Here is a 14,414-nt window from a genome sequence, read left to right on the forward strand (position 1 = left end):
CATTATTCTATTTACTATTGTCTTGTCTGCTTTTCTATATATACATTACATACTGCACCCGAGAGACTGGTGAGAAATACCTTTCATTATGCTACGCAAATGTATAAGTATAATGACAAAAAAAAAGCTGAATTGAATTGAAACTTGGAGAAGAAGAGCGGGACAAGCGATCTCAAAACGGACTCACGCTCAGGTCATTGTAATAGTGCGCTCTGTGCGTGGTCGTGTAATTTGGATCTGTTTGGGTCCTGGGTCAGTCAGATCCCTGTAACCAGCGAACGGTAGATAAGACACCTTTTCAAGCTGGACACGAAGCCCTCTGGGGGTGTTTTACCAGAAGGTAACGGGTTTCCCGCGACTGTACACATGCCGTGCGGGTTGCCTGGCGAAAACTCGACGCTGCCCGGCCAAACAATAGCGTGAAAGGCAATGTACGGTACAGAAGACTGTTCAGCGATCATACACAATTGGCATGAAAACGCGTTGCTGTCCCCGCGGTTTCTCCTGTATTGAGTTAGATGGGGCTGCAGTGAACTCCACCTGTAGCCCGTCGGACTGACAGCAGCAGGAGCGGAGAGCCGACCCGGCCATCATGAGCATCAGTCTTCCAGTGGGTCGACTACTATCGTATAAAAGATATGATTGAAGATTTTGCCCCCCGATGGATGAATTAATTTAGCGTTTTGTTTTTATAAAATCTTACCGTCTGCCCAGCCTGACTGATCTCACCTCCCTTGCTGTTGAGCGCACTTGTTTCTTAATCACATATTTATTTCTACGATTTCTTTCTGCAAAGGTATCAATGCAGTGATTTGTAAGTTCGTTGCTGTAGGTCCGAGGTAACAGTGATGCTGACGTCACCACCCTTCCCTGTGATAGTGGGACCTCTCTTTGGCTCACCGGGCTGGGTCCCTGTTGAGTGACGCAGGAGTCCAGGGTTCGAGCCCCCGACGGTGCGGGGCCGAGCTAATGCGGCAAGGGCGCCCGCCTGAACCCCCGTTGCGTTAAAATACGTTATCCTTGTAAAAGTTGTGCTTCTTCTTCTTGTTTATAACTTATTATGTGTTCTTTAAAGCTGGTTAGTACATTTTACAGTTATGTAATGGATGTCTTAAACTGTTTTAAATGGTAAACTAAGGCTGTGCTGGGAGCTGATAATAGTAGTTTATGCGCAAATTATGATCTGGAACGGACCCTTTCCAATATCTTGCTTCGAGCCCTCAAGCTAGAGCCTGCCCTGGATGCTATCTATTATGTAGTATATTTGTGTTTTGTATATCTTTAATTGTACGAGCCGCACCTGAAGAAGGCTCCACAGCTGAAACGTTGTGTCTTTCTTTCAGCACGGAATAGGAATACAACTTTACCTGTTCCCTGAGTCCCTGCTAGATCACTTAATATTGGGTCCTCCCAGGTGGTGCAGCAATTCTGGAGAAAAACCGGGCTCACGCTGCCATCTCGTGGACATTCGGTGTAGCTGCAACCTGTTTCACCTGGCCCCTGGCCCCGCACGGGCCAAGTGCTCGGAATCCTCCGTGGCGCTGTCAAAGTCACCCCCTTGGGCTTTTTCAGATCCCGCATTGAAACTCCCGAGGGGAACAAGTGGGGACTCCAGGGAAGACCAAATAAAACCGAGAACAGGAACACTTCGTTATACAAAGGGCTATGGGAGTCTGGAACAAGCTGCCCAGCGAAGTTATAAGATAAGATCACTTTATTAGCCATATACAATTTCTTGCATTAGGAACTGGTCTTTTTTTTGCATACCCCAGCTTTCTCTCCATGAGACACACAGACAGGGAGAGAGAAGCTAGGGGTTACAGCACAGGGTCAGCCATTTATACTGGGGTTAAGGGCCTTGCTCAGGAGCCCAACGGAGTAGGATTTAAACCAGCAACCTCCCGGCCACAGGCACGGATCCTTAGCCACAGTGCCACCGCTCCACCAAATCGAAGCGGATACCCTGGTTTCTTTCAAGAAGTGGTGAGATTAGACTCGTCTATTCTTGAGGCTTTATTACAATTATTTATGTGGGATGCTTTGGAAAATGGACTTCACGTGATGAATTATCACGATTTCCCAGGAGGTCTCTCATCCAGCTGCTGGCCAGGCTAACACCTGCTGAGCTTTAGAGGGTTGCTAGTTGCGAGTTGCGAGTTGCAGGGTGATATAGCTGCTGAAATTGCATTTATTGTAAAATAAAATACTTATAATTCCTTTAATTCACATATAGTTGCTAATAGACAGGTGAGAATGACCGATGTCTCTATAAGAAATCTTTATAACCAGAATTTACACTACAAGGAGACGACAACTTTCTCACAGAATCTGAAGTATCGATCCCGCGGAAAACTACGGGGTTTAAAATGAACGCCGCGGCTTTGCCACAACAAAGATGGCGTCCGTCAGGCGTCACGTCGCGACGTCTTCTCCTGCGCGCGCACGCTAGGTAGCGTGGACTGGAGCTTGGTCATTGGCTGGCGGGTAAATTTGAATTGAAACGAAACGGCTGCGATAAGGAAAAGCAGATCGTCAATACTGTGGATAATAACCTTCAGAAGTATTGGGGGAAAACAATATATTAATTTTTACAGAAAGAAAGCCGACTTCTCGGCTTTGTAGGCATTGTGAAAGGGGTAAGACCACAAATATCAATCGTAAAGTTTTCAGTTTGTTTTTCCTGTGTAGTTGTGTATATGTTAACCTAGGGTCGGTGTTTGTTTTTAAAATGAAATACAAAACTAGTTTTGTAAATGTCGGAGGTGAGATTTTGCCCCCAAACGGCAGAATTAGTTTCCATTTTATAATGGTAACTCCTACAAAGCGAGAACTACTTCAGCTTTTTCTTTGAACTTCTCGAAATGGAGGAATGTTTAAAATAACACAACGAATCTTTTCTTGTTCGTCTTTGTGAATCTTCTACAGATACACAGAAAGGAGGCTGTAAAGTACTTTGATTGCTTGACCAGTCCTCGAGCTTTGCTGTTTAAATTCACGTTAAACTGTGTATTGAATGGACTTAGTTTACCAAGGTGCTGCCCAGTTTCGGCTGTAAATAACCTCCAGGGTTAATGTCGCTTTGCTGTGCAGAGTTCGGTTTCTGTCTTGTGCAAGCGGACTGTGCCTTCAATTTGAGATTTCTAAAAATGTTATTAGCGACTCGTTTTCGTGTGAATGTTTTAAGGCGCTTTATAAATAAGGGATCTCAGCGTTGTCGTACTAGAACAGTAGAGGCTGGATTAAGCCCATTTAACCAAACCTCAGTCACCATGTTGGGAACAAAATAGTTACCGAATATTGTTGGTATACCTATACTGCCCTGGTCGTGGTAAGCCCGTACGCTGGCTCTTCTGCGTTGTGTTCTCAGATTTACACAATGCAGAAATTAAAAGCGACCTTGCACGGATTAAGAACCGAAAACGCTTAAAGGATCCCAGTGCGTGCCAGGCCAATTAAGACTAAGAGTTCAGTAACGCAACGAGCCCGGCTGCAATGAAAACCAGCGGCTGCCCAAAGTGATGTGAGATCCCCCAGTTTTGCTGTTTTAGAGGTCCTTTACATAAATGGAGGGCAGTTCTACAGCCTAAGAAATAACCTTGCAAAATGAGTCAGCTCAAGGGCCTTGAGAAATGTTTGTTAGTCTTCCTTCTCCATTTTGCAAACATTGTTCAGTAGGCATGTGCGTTATTCCCAGTGACCCTGCTTGATTTCTCACCCAAAGATCATCTTATTAAAGTTACTTGTTCCTTTGCAGCCTACGCATGCTGACGCAGCTACCCACCTGATCTATATTAAAGTTCTGATGACCTGAGGATTTGGGGCTTTTTGCAGCAGTTACTTTTGTCATTCAAACTGAGAGAGTGGGTATTTTATTCTAACCCGCGTGTGTCTTGGCAGGCGATGGAGACCGCGGTGGTCAGTTTGCACGGCCTGTTTGACAAGCTGCGGCACCACGCTGAAGTCCTGAACGAGAGCGTCGAACCTCGTAAGCGCCTTTCTTTCCTAAAGGGAGCCCCTTCGCACGAGGCTGTTGAGCTACAGCGTGATCTTCACTCCTGGTCCCGGAGGACTGCTGTACTCCGGGCTTCACGGCTATAATCATCCTCGCTGGGTGAAGGCGTAGTGACTGTGGTCATAGACGTGTTATGTGAACAGTTGATTCAGATAAAGCCCTTAGGAGTTGAGGGTGGAATGAAAGAAAACAGCAGCTTGAGGGGACCAGGAGCAAATATCAATGTCAGAATCAAATGCTCATCACTGTCATTAAAGCTAATTTGCCGTGTAAACTCAAGGGCCAAAATTCTAGGTGACCCCATCAAATAACCCGGTGGGCCTTCATGAGCATCCCAAATAGGTTTCATAGGATGTGGCGCATATTCCACAAGGTTCTGGATCGTCAGTCTTATCCCGTCGTCCAGCAGGATATCGTTAGCTGAGGCCATGAGGGGTGACAATGGTGTGAGATGTGGGAATGAACTGCGTGTTCAACCCGTTCTGCAAGATCTGAAGAGGATTCAGTGCTGGAGGTTTTTCTGCCCAGGAAAGGTGATGGAGGTCTCTCCTGCTCCTTAAGCCGCCTGTGCTTTGCAGCTGTGGTGGGAGCCGGTTATTTGATTGTGTTCCTGATATTTTGGGCCATGAGTGTGCAAGCAATACAAATGTTGGAAAACACGCTGAAACTCTTATTTTGCCTAAAAGTAGTCTTAATTTTTCAGTTAAAAATATTGCAGCATAAAACCCAAACATAAGCAAAAAAAATATTGTCTCTTATACCAAAGTTATAACAGGAATTTATTTTGGTCCTGGTTTATACCTTAATGAGCTTTTGTATGCTTAATTTTATGTACTGTATATTTTATTCACAGGTCAATGATTTTGAGTCCCTTGTTAAATGTGTATGTCTTGATACCTCCGATCTGATTAAGATGCCTAATTAAAGTTAGTTTTGCCTCTCCTACAGTAAGTGTCAATTCAGCTGAAATAAAAACTAAGTTTAAAAAGTTGAAACCAAGTGTTACCTTAGGCCCGCCTTACAGGAGATAGTCATACAGCACATATAGTTCAGGTATAGAATCCTCCTGAGCCTCTTTGCTCTTCAGAGTTCATCCAGCTGGCGGTGAATTTCGAGGACTGCCGCCGCAAGTGGCTGAAGAGCGAGCAGGAGCTGGTGTCGTGCAAGGAGGTGCTGGCCAAGGCGGAGACCGAGCGCGGCGCCCTGGAGGTCAAGCTCAAGCACGCCCGCAACCAGGTGGACGTGGAGGTCCGCCGGCGCCAGAAGGCTGAGGCCGAGTGCGAGAAACTGGTGGGTGTGCCCCAGCTCCTGCTCGGGGGCTTTTGTGCTTTCCCAACCTTGCCTATGCGAGCAGCGAGAGTCACACTGAGGCTTCTGTCTTGGGCTTTTTCTGAAGAGACCGAATGAGAGCTAGTTCTCCAGGGACTGAGATGGTACTTGAAGGGGCATAGAATCCTATGAAAATACCTGAGAATAAGTCCTTTTAATTTCATTCTTCAGTTTAACTAATATTTTAAATTTGCTCAGTGGTTACAGCTATACCAAGTTGATGAGGTGTGTTTTTGTAAGTATTGAATAGAGAAGATTCCTAAAAACTATATTTTGTGTGCAGTATGGGCATGTGTGTATTATGTGAAGAATGGGAGCCGTGCTTATAAATGGGCCCACTGTGACCCTCTTTCCCCATTGGCATTGTATTTCAGGATCGGCAGATCCAGTTGATCAGAGAGCTGCTGATCACGGAGGGATCCACTAGCATTCAGCTAAACGAAGAGCAGCGATCTGCCCTGGCCTTCCTCAATGCCCGGACTCAGGCAGCCCCACAGAACACCAGCCGGAGGTAAGCATGACCCTACTCTTCCAATTCCTTTTAAAGGAAGTTGAGTGTTCTGTCCACTGACACATGCTGTTATTACAGCAGGTTGGTGCCTTTTCTGAGGTGGCCCTGAAGGGAAAGGTACCCTCTGTTTGGCTGGCACCTCCAAGAAGCTAAGAAGACCATCCCTTTTTCTTATCTGAGACCTCTATTGCCATTTTTCTTCTTTTGCAGGTTAACCACGATTGACGAGTCTGCATCCATTCTGTCAGATATCAGCTATGACAAGACAGATGACTCCCTGGTAATATTTTACCCCAGACATTTAACGTATTGGAGGGGAAAAAATGGTGACGCACAGAGTTGTAATGTCAGCTCAACCACATTCAAGGCTTTGCTCAGTCCTAACAGTTTTCACTAAGTACTAGCATTTTGAATTGGGGAGAAAGTCCTTGCTGCACCATTGATCTGTGCTGTAAGGTGTCGGTAAGGTACAAGTTAAAGACTAGAAACCGTTATAAACTTTGCTGAAAATTCCTTTTTTTACCAAGTGAGAGAAATGGCAAGTAACATTTCTCTTTTATACTATATGTGGTTATTCATAACTAGTAAGTAAAAATGAAATATCAGTTAATATATTTCATGTCTTGTGACCGCATAACCACATAATTACAGTGCTAAATGCAATCGTCTTATCGTCCCTCAAAGTTCTGTGTTTTTCCTTCATAGGACTGGGACTCTTCAGTTGTGAGAACAGTCCGCCTGAAAAAAAGGGAGAAGAGGGTAAGTGAATGGTGGAGCTTTTCTACCGACGTCGTTGGCATTGTCTGCGTCCCGTGCCGTGTGAATGAAATGTTGCCCGCTTTGTGATTTCAGCGGTCCTCCAGGCTTCACGTCGACGGCCCCCCTGCCGCCGCCAAGAGATCTCGCTCCTCTGGCAAAGCTGCGGACAAGGTGCTGATCCGCTCGCCTTTTATTTCTTCCATGAAAACTCATGTGTGCTTGTGTTCAACATTAGTGTTCTTTCCATACCTTTCCTCTGAAAGTAAGCGTATATTAATACTTAAGAAGCTCATGAGAACCACTGTGTAACAAACACAGTGCTTGCAATGAGTTTGCAAATCTCAAGTCAAACACAATCACCTTGTAATATAAATGAATGGGGTTATGTATATGTTTCAAACCTACCAGTATTGCATTGATAATGGGCTTTGAATTTGTGGTGAAAGAAAAGTTCTTCCTTAAAATAAATCATAAATTGTAAGGCTTCCATAATTTTGCACAGTAGAAAATGCTTCAGAGTGTTTGAATTTAATATGAAGTATATACACAGCTCAGCAGAGCATTATAAAAAGCTATATGAATTTGACAAACTATCTGGTTTACCGAGTTACACATTTACCTACACTTCTAATACCTTAAGAACAATAGATCCGGCACACCTGACAGTACATTATCTCCTCAGCAGAGGAGGTGATTGAATCTCTGGCTGTAATCAAACGTCATGCTTCTCACTATAGATCAATTTTAATGTCAATTAGTTGGCTTGCTAAGTATTCATGTGTCATGCTTCTTTTTAATTCCAACTTCAGGGGAATGATTCGATTGTGGCAAAGACCACAGTGACAGTGCCTGTCGATGGAGGGCCTATTGAGGCCGTATCCACCATAGAAACTGTGCCCTACTGGACTCGCAGCAGGAGAAAGACTGGTATGTGCTTGCTGAGCACCATTGGCTTTTTCTGATATGGCATGGCCTCAATTGGTGAGGCCTGCAACACAGGGCTCAACCTGTTCCCTGAGTGAAGGTATTTGAGCCAATCGGGATCCTTACATATTCATTCTTATCCAACATCTCGGATCGTACTAGTGTGTACTTTTACAACAAACAGCACAGACTCGTTCAGAAAATTGGCATTGGGACTTTCCCTTTCCCTTGTCTGTAACAGTCCTCAACAGTTGGAGCAATAACATACCCTGACAGCAACACATTAGGTATGGTAGTGTTTTCACCAAAAGTAATCAGAATTTGGTTTAAGATTTAATCTCCTCGATGTGTTTTTCTTATATTATTTCTGTGCCTCACTCCTCTTCTGTGGAAGGTTTTAATTTAATTTAAAGGGTCCACCTTATGAGTTATTTGAAATATTCAGTCTAATTTAAGTCACTTTTTGGTTACTTTTTTTTAAAGTTTTTGATTGGTATTAACTGTGTTCATGGCTTTTGCTCTATCAGCCAACCTGCAGAGCTGGGACACGCGCTCTGTCCTGTTGGAGAATGTGGAGGAGTTGCAGAAGAAGCCAGAGCCAGACCGCTGTGCTGAACCCAGTACTCCACAGGGCACTGGAGGTGTCCGGCTGCATGAATTCGTCTCCAAAACGGTACGGCGTTCGCTCTTGGAATGCTCTTGGTCTTTTGAACTCTTCGCTGTATTTCTGATTCCACTAATGTTGATCATACTCACTTGCAGATTCCAGTATCTTTCTAGCACAAATCTGGTGTGCAGCCCCAAATACGTGAAAAGAGACATGATTGAATCTGTACTCAATTTACAGAACTGGAACAGTTCTGTTTAATTTATGGTTAGCATACTTTTCCTCACAATGTGCATGTTCCTTTAAATAAAATCCATAAGGGAGGTGGCAGAGTGCTGCACACAAACAAATGTCTGCTATCTGCAAGGGCTTTAACACGGGGAGGGGAAAATAAATCAGTGCTCCCTCATGACTTCTGTCAGCCCTCATCATTTTGTACTCTTCCATATGCACGGTATGTTTGCATGCATGTGAGGACAAAGAAATCATCCTGATAAAAACAATGCAGCTAGTAAGACGTTGTCCCGTCTTCTATTTTCCTAACCTCTGCAGCAAAGACTGAATACAGAGGGGGGGTCTTAACTAAAGTTATGTTGCCCCCAATACACAGCAGTGATACTCGTGGTTAATTCAATCTCAGTAATAGTAAGTCTCTGTGGCACCCTCCACTAAACACAAGGCTCAGTAATCAAGTACTGGTTTGCCAGTCTCTTTGACGATTCCCTGAGACACTTTGAGGAATCGCAAGGGGAGCCAGTAGTGTAGATTCACCCTGCCCTTCCCCGTTCTGACACTGCAGGTTATCAAGCCCGAGTCCTGCGTGCCCTGCGGGAAAAGGATCAAGTTTGGGAAGCTGTCCCTGAAGTGTCGGGATTGCAGAGTGGTGGCTCACCCTGAATGTCGGGATCGATGCCCCTTGCCATGCATCCCCACTCTTGGTGGCACTCCAGTCCGGATCGGAGAGGTACCGCAGCCAAAATGAGCTTTCCACTGTTATTCCAATGTCCTACAGTGTCCTGCATGCGTTCTCGTACACCTGGAGCGAGCTCTCCAGGATCAAGGAGGCGTTTCTCTGGGATAATAATTTTTTTTTATATATATATATAGTGCCTTTGAAAGTAGCATCTCCAAGTGCTTTGCAGTAGGTGTAGAAATAAAATGGAAAAGGTGTAATAAAAAAGATAACGATAAGAAAATAAGCAGATAAGAAAGACGAGCAGTTAGAGGTACAGCAGAAGATTGATGGTTACTAGAAAATGGAGAAGAGACGGAGTTAAAGCCTTTCTGTAGAAGAAGGATTTGAGTCTGGATTTGAAAGCGTTCAGGGAGAGTGGCAGATAACCAGATAGGAAGCCAGTGCAAAGACTCAAAGACTGGTGTAAGGTGATCACTTGCAAACAACATGGTCAGGGTTTTGCATTACCACATGCTGAACATATTCGATAACCATTGACTCTTGAGGTTATTGAAAGTCTGTAGACATTTTAAAGATTTTTAACAATGTTTTCAAGAGGTATTGTTAGGTTAGCTTTGATCCTTATGTAATTGAGGGAATTGAGATGTACTGCAGGGGTAAGTGACTACTTTTATGTGCAAGAACTACTTAATCTGAGAAATATACGTTTTTGTATAGAATATTGCAAAGTGCGGTCTTGATGCTTAAAGTGAGGTCTAAGGCAAAGGCTCTACTTTCCCTTTGAAAAATCATGTTAAAACAACTTTTGACCATGAAAATTAAGCTAATAGTCATTTAGGAATTTAGGAAAAGGTTATTTAACATTTTTTACAAAGGTCAATAAGGTTCTTTTAACTACAGTATAGAAGGGATTACAGTTCTTGAATGAATGTGCTGATCTTGTCGCTTCATGTCCAGGGCACCCTGGCGGACTATGTTCCCACCTCCTCTCCCATGATTCCATCGCTGGTGGTTCACTGTGTCAATGAAATAGAGCAGAGGGGTCTGCATGAGGTAAGCAAGTGTGTGCACAAGAGTGTGCATTTACAAACAAGGAGGGTTTTTTGGCTCATCCAGCAATTTCGTGAAGTAATTGCTTCTTTCAAGAAAGTTAATTTGAAATAAGTGTGGATGGCGTTCCGGAATCCTTCCTTATGCACTATGTAGATAACACTAAGAAAAGCTGTTCTGTTTCTGTCTAACGTTGCTATGTTCTATTCAGTTATCTGTGTTTAATATTACTTGGTTCACGGGATGGATGCAGACCTTTGTGAACTTTGGGTTTGCATTCTGGAGAACGATACTGACCATGATCATTTGAAAGGAAATTTCTAAATAGTGTGATGTGCCGGTATAAGATAGGTTGAATCGTGTTTCCTGATTCCAGAACTGGAGGTTCTAGTGGTTCTTGCTGTAAAAGAAAAGGCACGGAAGGTGGCATGGAAAAAAGTATTCTGTAAATCTTTGTGCATGTAGACAGGGCTGTACCGGTTGTCAGGGATGGATCGCACAGTGAAGGAACTGAAGGAGAAGTTTCTCCGGGGGAAGACGGTTCCCCTGCTCAGCAAGGTGGATGACATCCACGCCATCTGCGGCCTCCTCAAGGACTTCCTGAGGAACCTGAAGGAGCCGCTGCTCACGTTCCGCCTCAACAGGGCCTTTATGGAGGCTGCAGGTCAGTCCAGGCCGCCTCGATCTGAAATAAGGGAGCAAATCCTTAATGAGCAGGTCAAAGAGACTAGGGCGTTGGTTGAAACTGTGCGAAATGTTTTGAAGCTGAGAGCAGAAAAAAAATCAAACAAGCCGGAAGAAGCAAACGCTGGTTTCCAGGAACCAAGGCTGAGAACCACTGATCTAAAGGAAAAAACAGATATTTTCAGTCTAGTAAAATGTAAAGATCTCCAGCCTCTTGTATTCCTTAATCATTATCCTGATAGCCTGACTTTAGAAAACATATTGCTTTAGTAGGGCTCTTGTATTGCTCAGCACCTTGTGATTAAAAGAGACTGAACTGGTTCGGGTGTGTATATTTGATACTTGCTGACTGAATTTGTCTCTTCAGAAATCTCGGATGATGATAACAGCATTGCCTCAATGTACCAGACCATCAGTGAGCTGCCTCAAGCCAACAGGGACACGCTGGCTTTCCTGATCATACACTTGCAGAGGTAGGGTGGTGGAAGTGCTGTAGTCCTCCCCTTGAGGAGCTCAAGGCAACCTGAACCTCGGATATTTGAATTCTAATGAAACTTTAAATATGCACCTAGTGCAGTACTGATTACGCAATAAGCATTGTCATTCTTGTTTTTCTTTGCCACTTACAAGTCCTGTGATATCCCTCTGTTTTACAGAGTTGCTCAAAGTCCAGATACAAAAATGGACATCTCAAATCTTGCCAGAGTCTTTGGGCCCACGATACTTGGCCATGCTGTGCCCGATCCAGACCCCATGACCATCCTGCAGGACACTAAACGACAGCCCAAGGTAATTTGTGGGCCGCATTGAAGGCAATCTGTAACCATCCTTCCTAACAAAGTTTTAAGGAATGAGTAATGCGAGGTGATTCATAATTTGTCAAGAGGCTTGTTCATGTACTCACTTTTATTTAAAAATTGTTCTAATTCTTCAAGCTTTTCCTAAGGTATGAAGTCTACAACAATTAATCTGAGCGTCTTTACCTTCATTTCCAGATAATCTTGTTGTTTTTTTCTCTATCGCCAAAAGCCGTCTTCCATATGCCTTATACACGGTATTAAATAAGAATAAGACTTCAGAGCTCATTGTGTGTGCGCCTGCAGGTAATGGAGCGTCTGCTGAGCCTGCCTGTTGAATACTGGAGCCAGTTCATGATGGTGGACCAGGAGCATGGCCATCCTGACCACATGATCATTGAGAATGCTAACACATACTCCACTCCTGAAACCAAAGGTAAGAGTGGCAGGACTGCACTTTGCTCAATAGAGAGGTCTGCAGAAATGTATGTAGTCTTTTTATGAGACCTGGTCCCTTTTTGGTCCATCCAGCCTTTAGAATGTGTTGTGTTCAGACGTACAGGTATATGTGAATAGGGTTCTATAAATCATTTGTGAACTGATTTTTATATTTTTTTTCTAAAATGCTTGATATTTTGTAGCTGTATATGCCAATGCAAAAACTGCATTTCAGTTTCTATTTTTTGTGTAGAACTGAAGAAAATCTTCAGCTAATTCTGATAGCATCAATTAAAGCATGTTTTTGCCTGTTCCTATCCCAGTAAGCATGCTTGGCCCCCTGACCACTCCTGAGCACCAGATGGCTAAAACTCCTTCATCCAGCTCACTGTCTCAGCGCATGAAGACGACGCTAAGCAGGAACACTCCCAGGTCTGTTGCAAACTAGATCATTTTAATTACTCCAGTTCATGTGCAGACCAGAAAATTCTAAAAGCATCTTTATGGCTTTTGGTTTATCAAAAATGCCTCTTTTATTTACTTGAAATCTGAGAATGTTGGCTTCGTGGTTCTCGTGTAAGTAGATTTTTTTGAGAAACGTGAATTGGCACGTTACGGACACTGCTCATACATCTGCACTGAGATGGTGAACCCAGGGAATGTTGAAAATACTTAAATGCAGAAAAGTTTGATTTTGATTTCTTGGCGGAGTGTTGTAACATTTAGTACAGGACTATCAGACACAATTGGTGGAGGGCATCAGGGTCCACTGGTTTTCATTCCAACCTAATTTTCTTCATTAGGCTTTCTAACAAGTTTTTATTTTTTATAGCTGATTAGTTTAATAGATACAATTTGTTTTGGAAAGCAGCAACTATCTAGTATTTTCTGGGGCCAAGAGGGAAGAAGTGCATTTCTCCAACTAATTAGGTAATTAAGACTACTGAGAACTTACCTGGAAGAAAAGCCAGAGACACAACTTCTCTTTAGGTCTATAATTTGATGCCCCTGGATAAGCAGTGTCTTTAGAAAAGTGTTGACCATATAATACCGCATTGCCTTCAATATATAGAACAGTTTTTCTTCACCTACCCACTGATGCAATGTTTGTTTTTACATTGCAGATTTGGGAGCAAGAGCAAGTCTGCGACTAGCTTCACTCGACAGGGCAACTTCTTTGCCTCCCCACTCCTGAAATGAAGCAGTGGTAGAACGACTATATTCCTGAATCTCGCACTACAATTCTATTGCAAGAGTTTGTTTTTTTTACCCTGTATCATGCTTCTGAATCTTGCCCATAACCCATACTTACAGGTTTTAAGTTGTATTTTATCCTATTTAATATCTTTATAAGTGATTACAAAGTTTTTTTTAAATATTTTTAATACTGCAGTAACGGAAAAATCATAACCAAAGGGAGAAACCTGTTTGTTGAGGTACACAGGGAGGATATGAAATCCATTGCTCTCAATGGGTTCTACAGAAACTTGGGATTTGTCTTTCAAGTTTTGCGGTGCAGGTAATCTTCAAGGAACCTACAAGAACTGTAAAATTGTGTGTCACCAACAAGAGCTGTAAAGTAGAATGGAACATTGATTTGGAAATAGTACTAAAATGTTCATTTCTGAAATGTCAAAATTGTTTGTATCGTGTACTATGTTTAACGAGCAATCCTAATACATTTAACCTGAATTATAAATGGATTGTGGCCAACTTGTGTACTTAAAGTATTAGACCTGATTACATTTTAAGGTTTCAGGATTTATATAAAAGGTGTCTAAACACAACGCTTTACTGGCACTTCATTGTCAATGCCCAAGTGATGCCAGTAGACATCAGTATTATACTATTGTGGTATAAAGTGAAGGAACAGTTTTCAATTCTCCATCTTTTTATAAATATTGGGATTGTGATTCTAATTTAAGTAATGAAAACTGCCCTGTTTTTCCACTTGCCTGAAAGGTACACAATTGAAAAGGCGCAAATTTATATATGAAGTTACTGAAAATTCCTCTTGACTCTGGTTGTAGGCTGATCTTGGTGGAATTCTGCCTTGGAGGGGATGGGAATTGCAAATGTTGCTTGTTATAATTCCAGACCAATGGATGTTACCTGACGTGTTTTAGGATGGAAGGGGTGTTTATCACCTGCACCCTTCTACAGCTAATCTTAGCTGTGCTCATCTTTGAATTAGTCAAGATCTATCCTAGTCTGATCAATTGGCTTAGAACAACTTCAAGACAAACTGGTACTCGTAACCCTCATGGGCTTAGTCTTGTTGAAATGCAGAAGTACTGGACTTTGTGTTCTAATCTGATTACACAGTAATAAGTGTTCTATATGCATGCTGTGCTATTCAAATTTGTCAAATATAAATTTGTCAAGAA

The 14,414-nt window shown here is 42.9% G+C and overlaps 1 protein-coding gene across 1 annotated transcript; it reads left to right on the forward strand.

Annotated features, from left to right (window-relative positions):
* Positions 1 to 2,478: 2,478 nt before the first annotated feature.
* racgap1 (Rac GTPase activating protein 1) lies at positions 2,479 to 14,414 on the forward strand. The gene is made up of 17 exons (XM_006629234.3): positions 2,479 to 2,636; positions 3,898 to 3,985; positions 5,100 to 5,302; positions 5,716 to 5,852; positions 6,063 to 6,132; positions 6,558 to 6,611; positions 6,705 to 6,782; positions 7,421 to 7,538; positions 8,063 to 8,208; positions 8,942 to 9,106; positions 10,016 to 10,111; positions 10,574 to 10,772; positions 11,160 to 11,265; positions 11,449 to 11,581; positions 11,896 to 12,025; positions 12,351 to 12,459; positions 13,152 to 14,414. Exons 2-17 carry the CDS (start codon positions 3,901 to 3,903, stop codon positions 13,225 to 13,227), a joined length of 1,905 nt encoding a protein of 634 aa, XP_006629297.2. The 5' UTR covers positions 2,479 to 2,636; positions 3,898 to 3,900; the 3' UTR covers positions 13,228 to 14,414.

Source organism: Lepisosteus oculatus, chromosome 1, assembly GCF_040954835.1.
Source record: "Lepisosteus oculatus isolate fLepOcu1 chromosome 1, fLepOcu1.hap2, whole genome shotgun sequence".
Taxonomy (NCBI): Eukaryota; Metazoa; Chordata; class Actinopteri; order Semionotiformes; family Lepisosteidae; genus Lepisosteus; species Lepisosteus oculatus.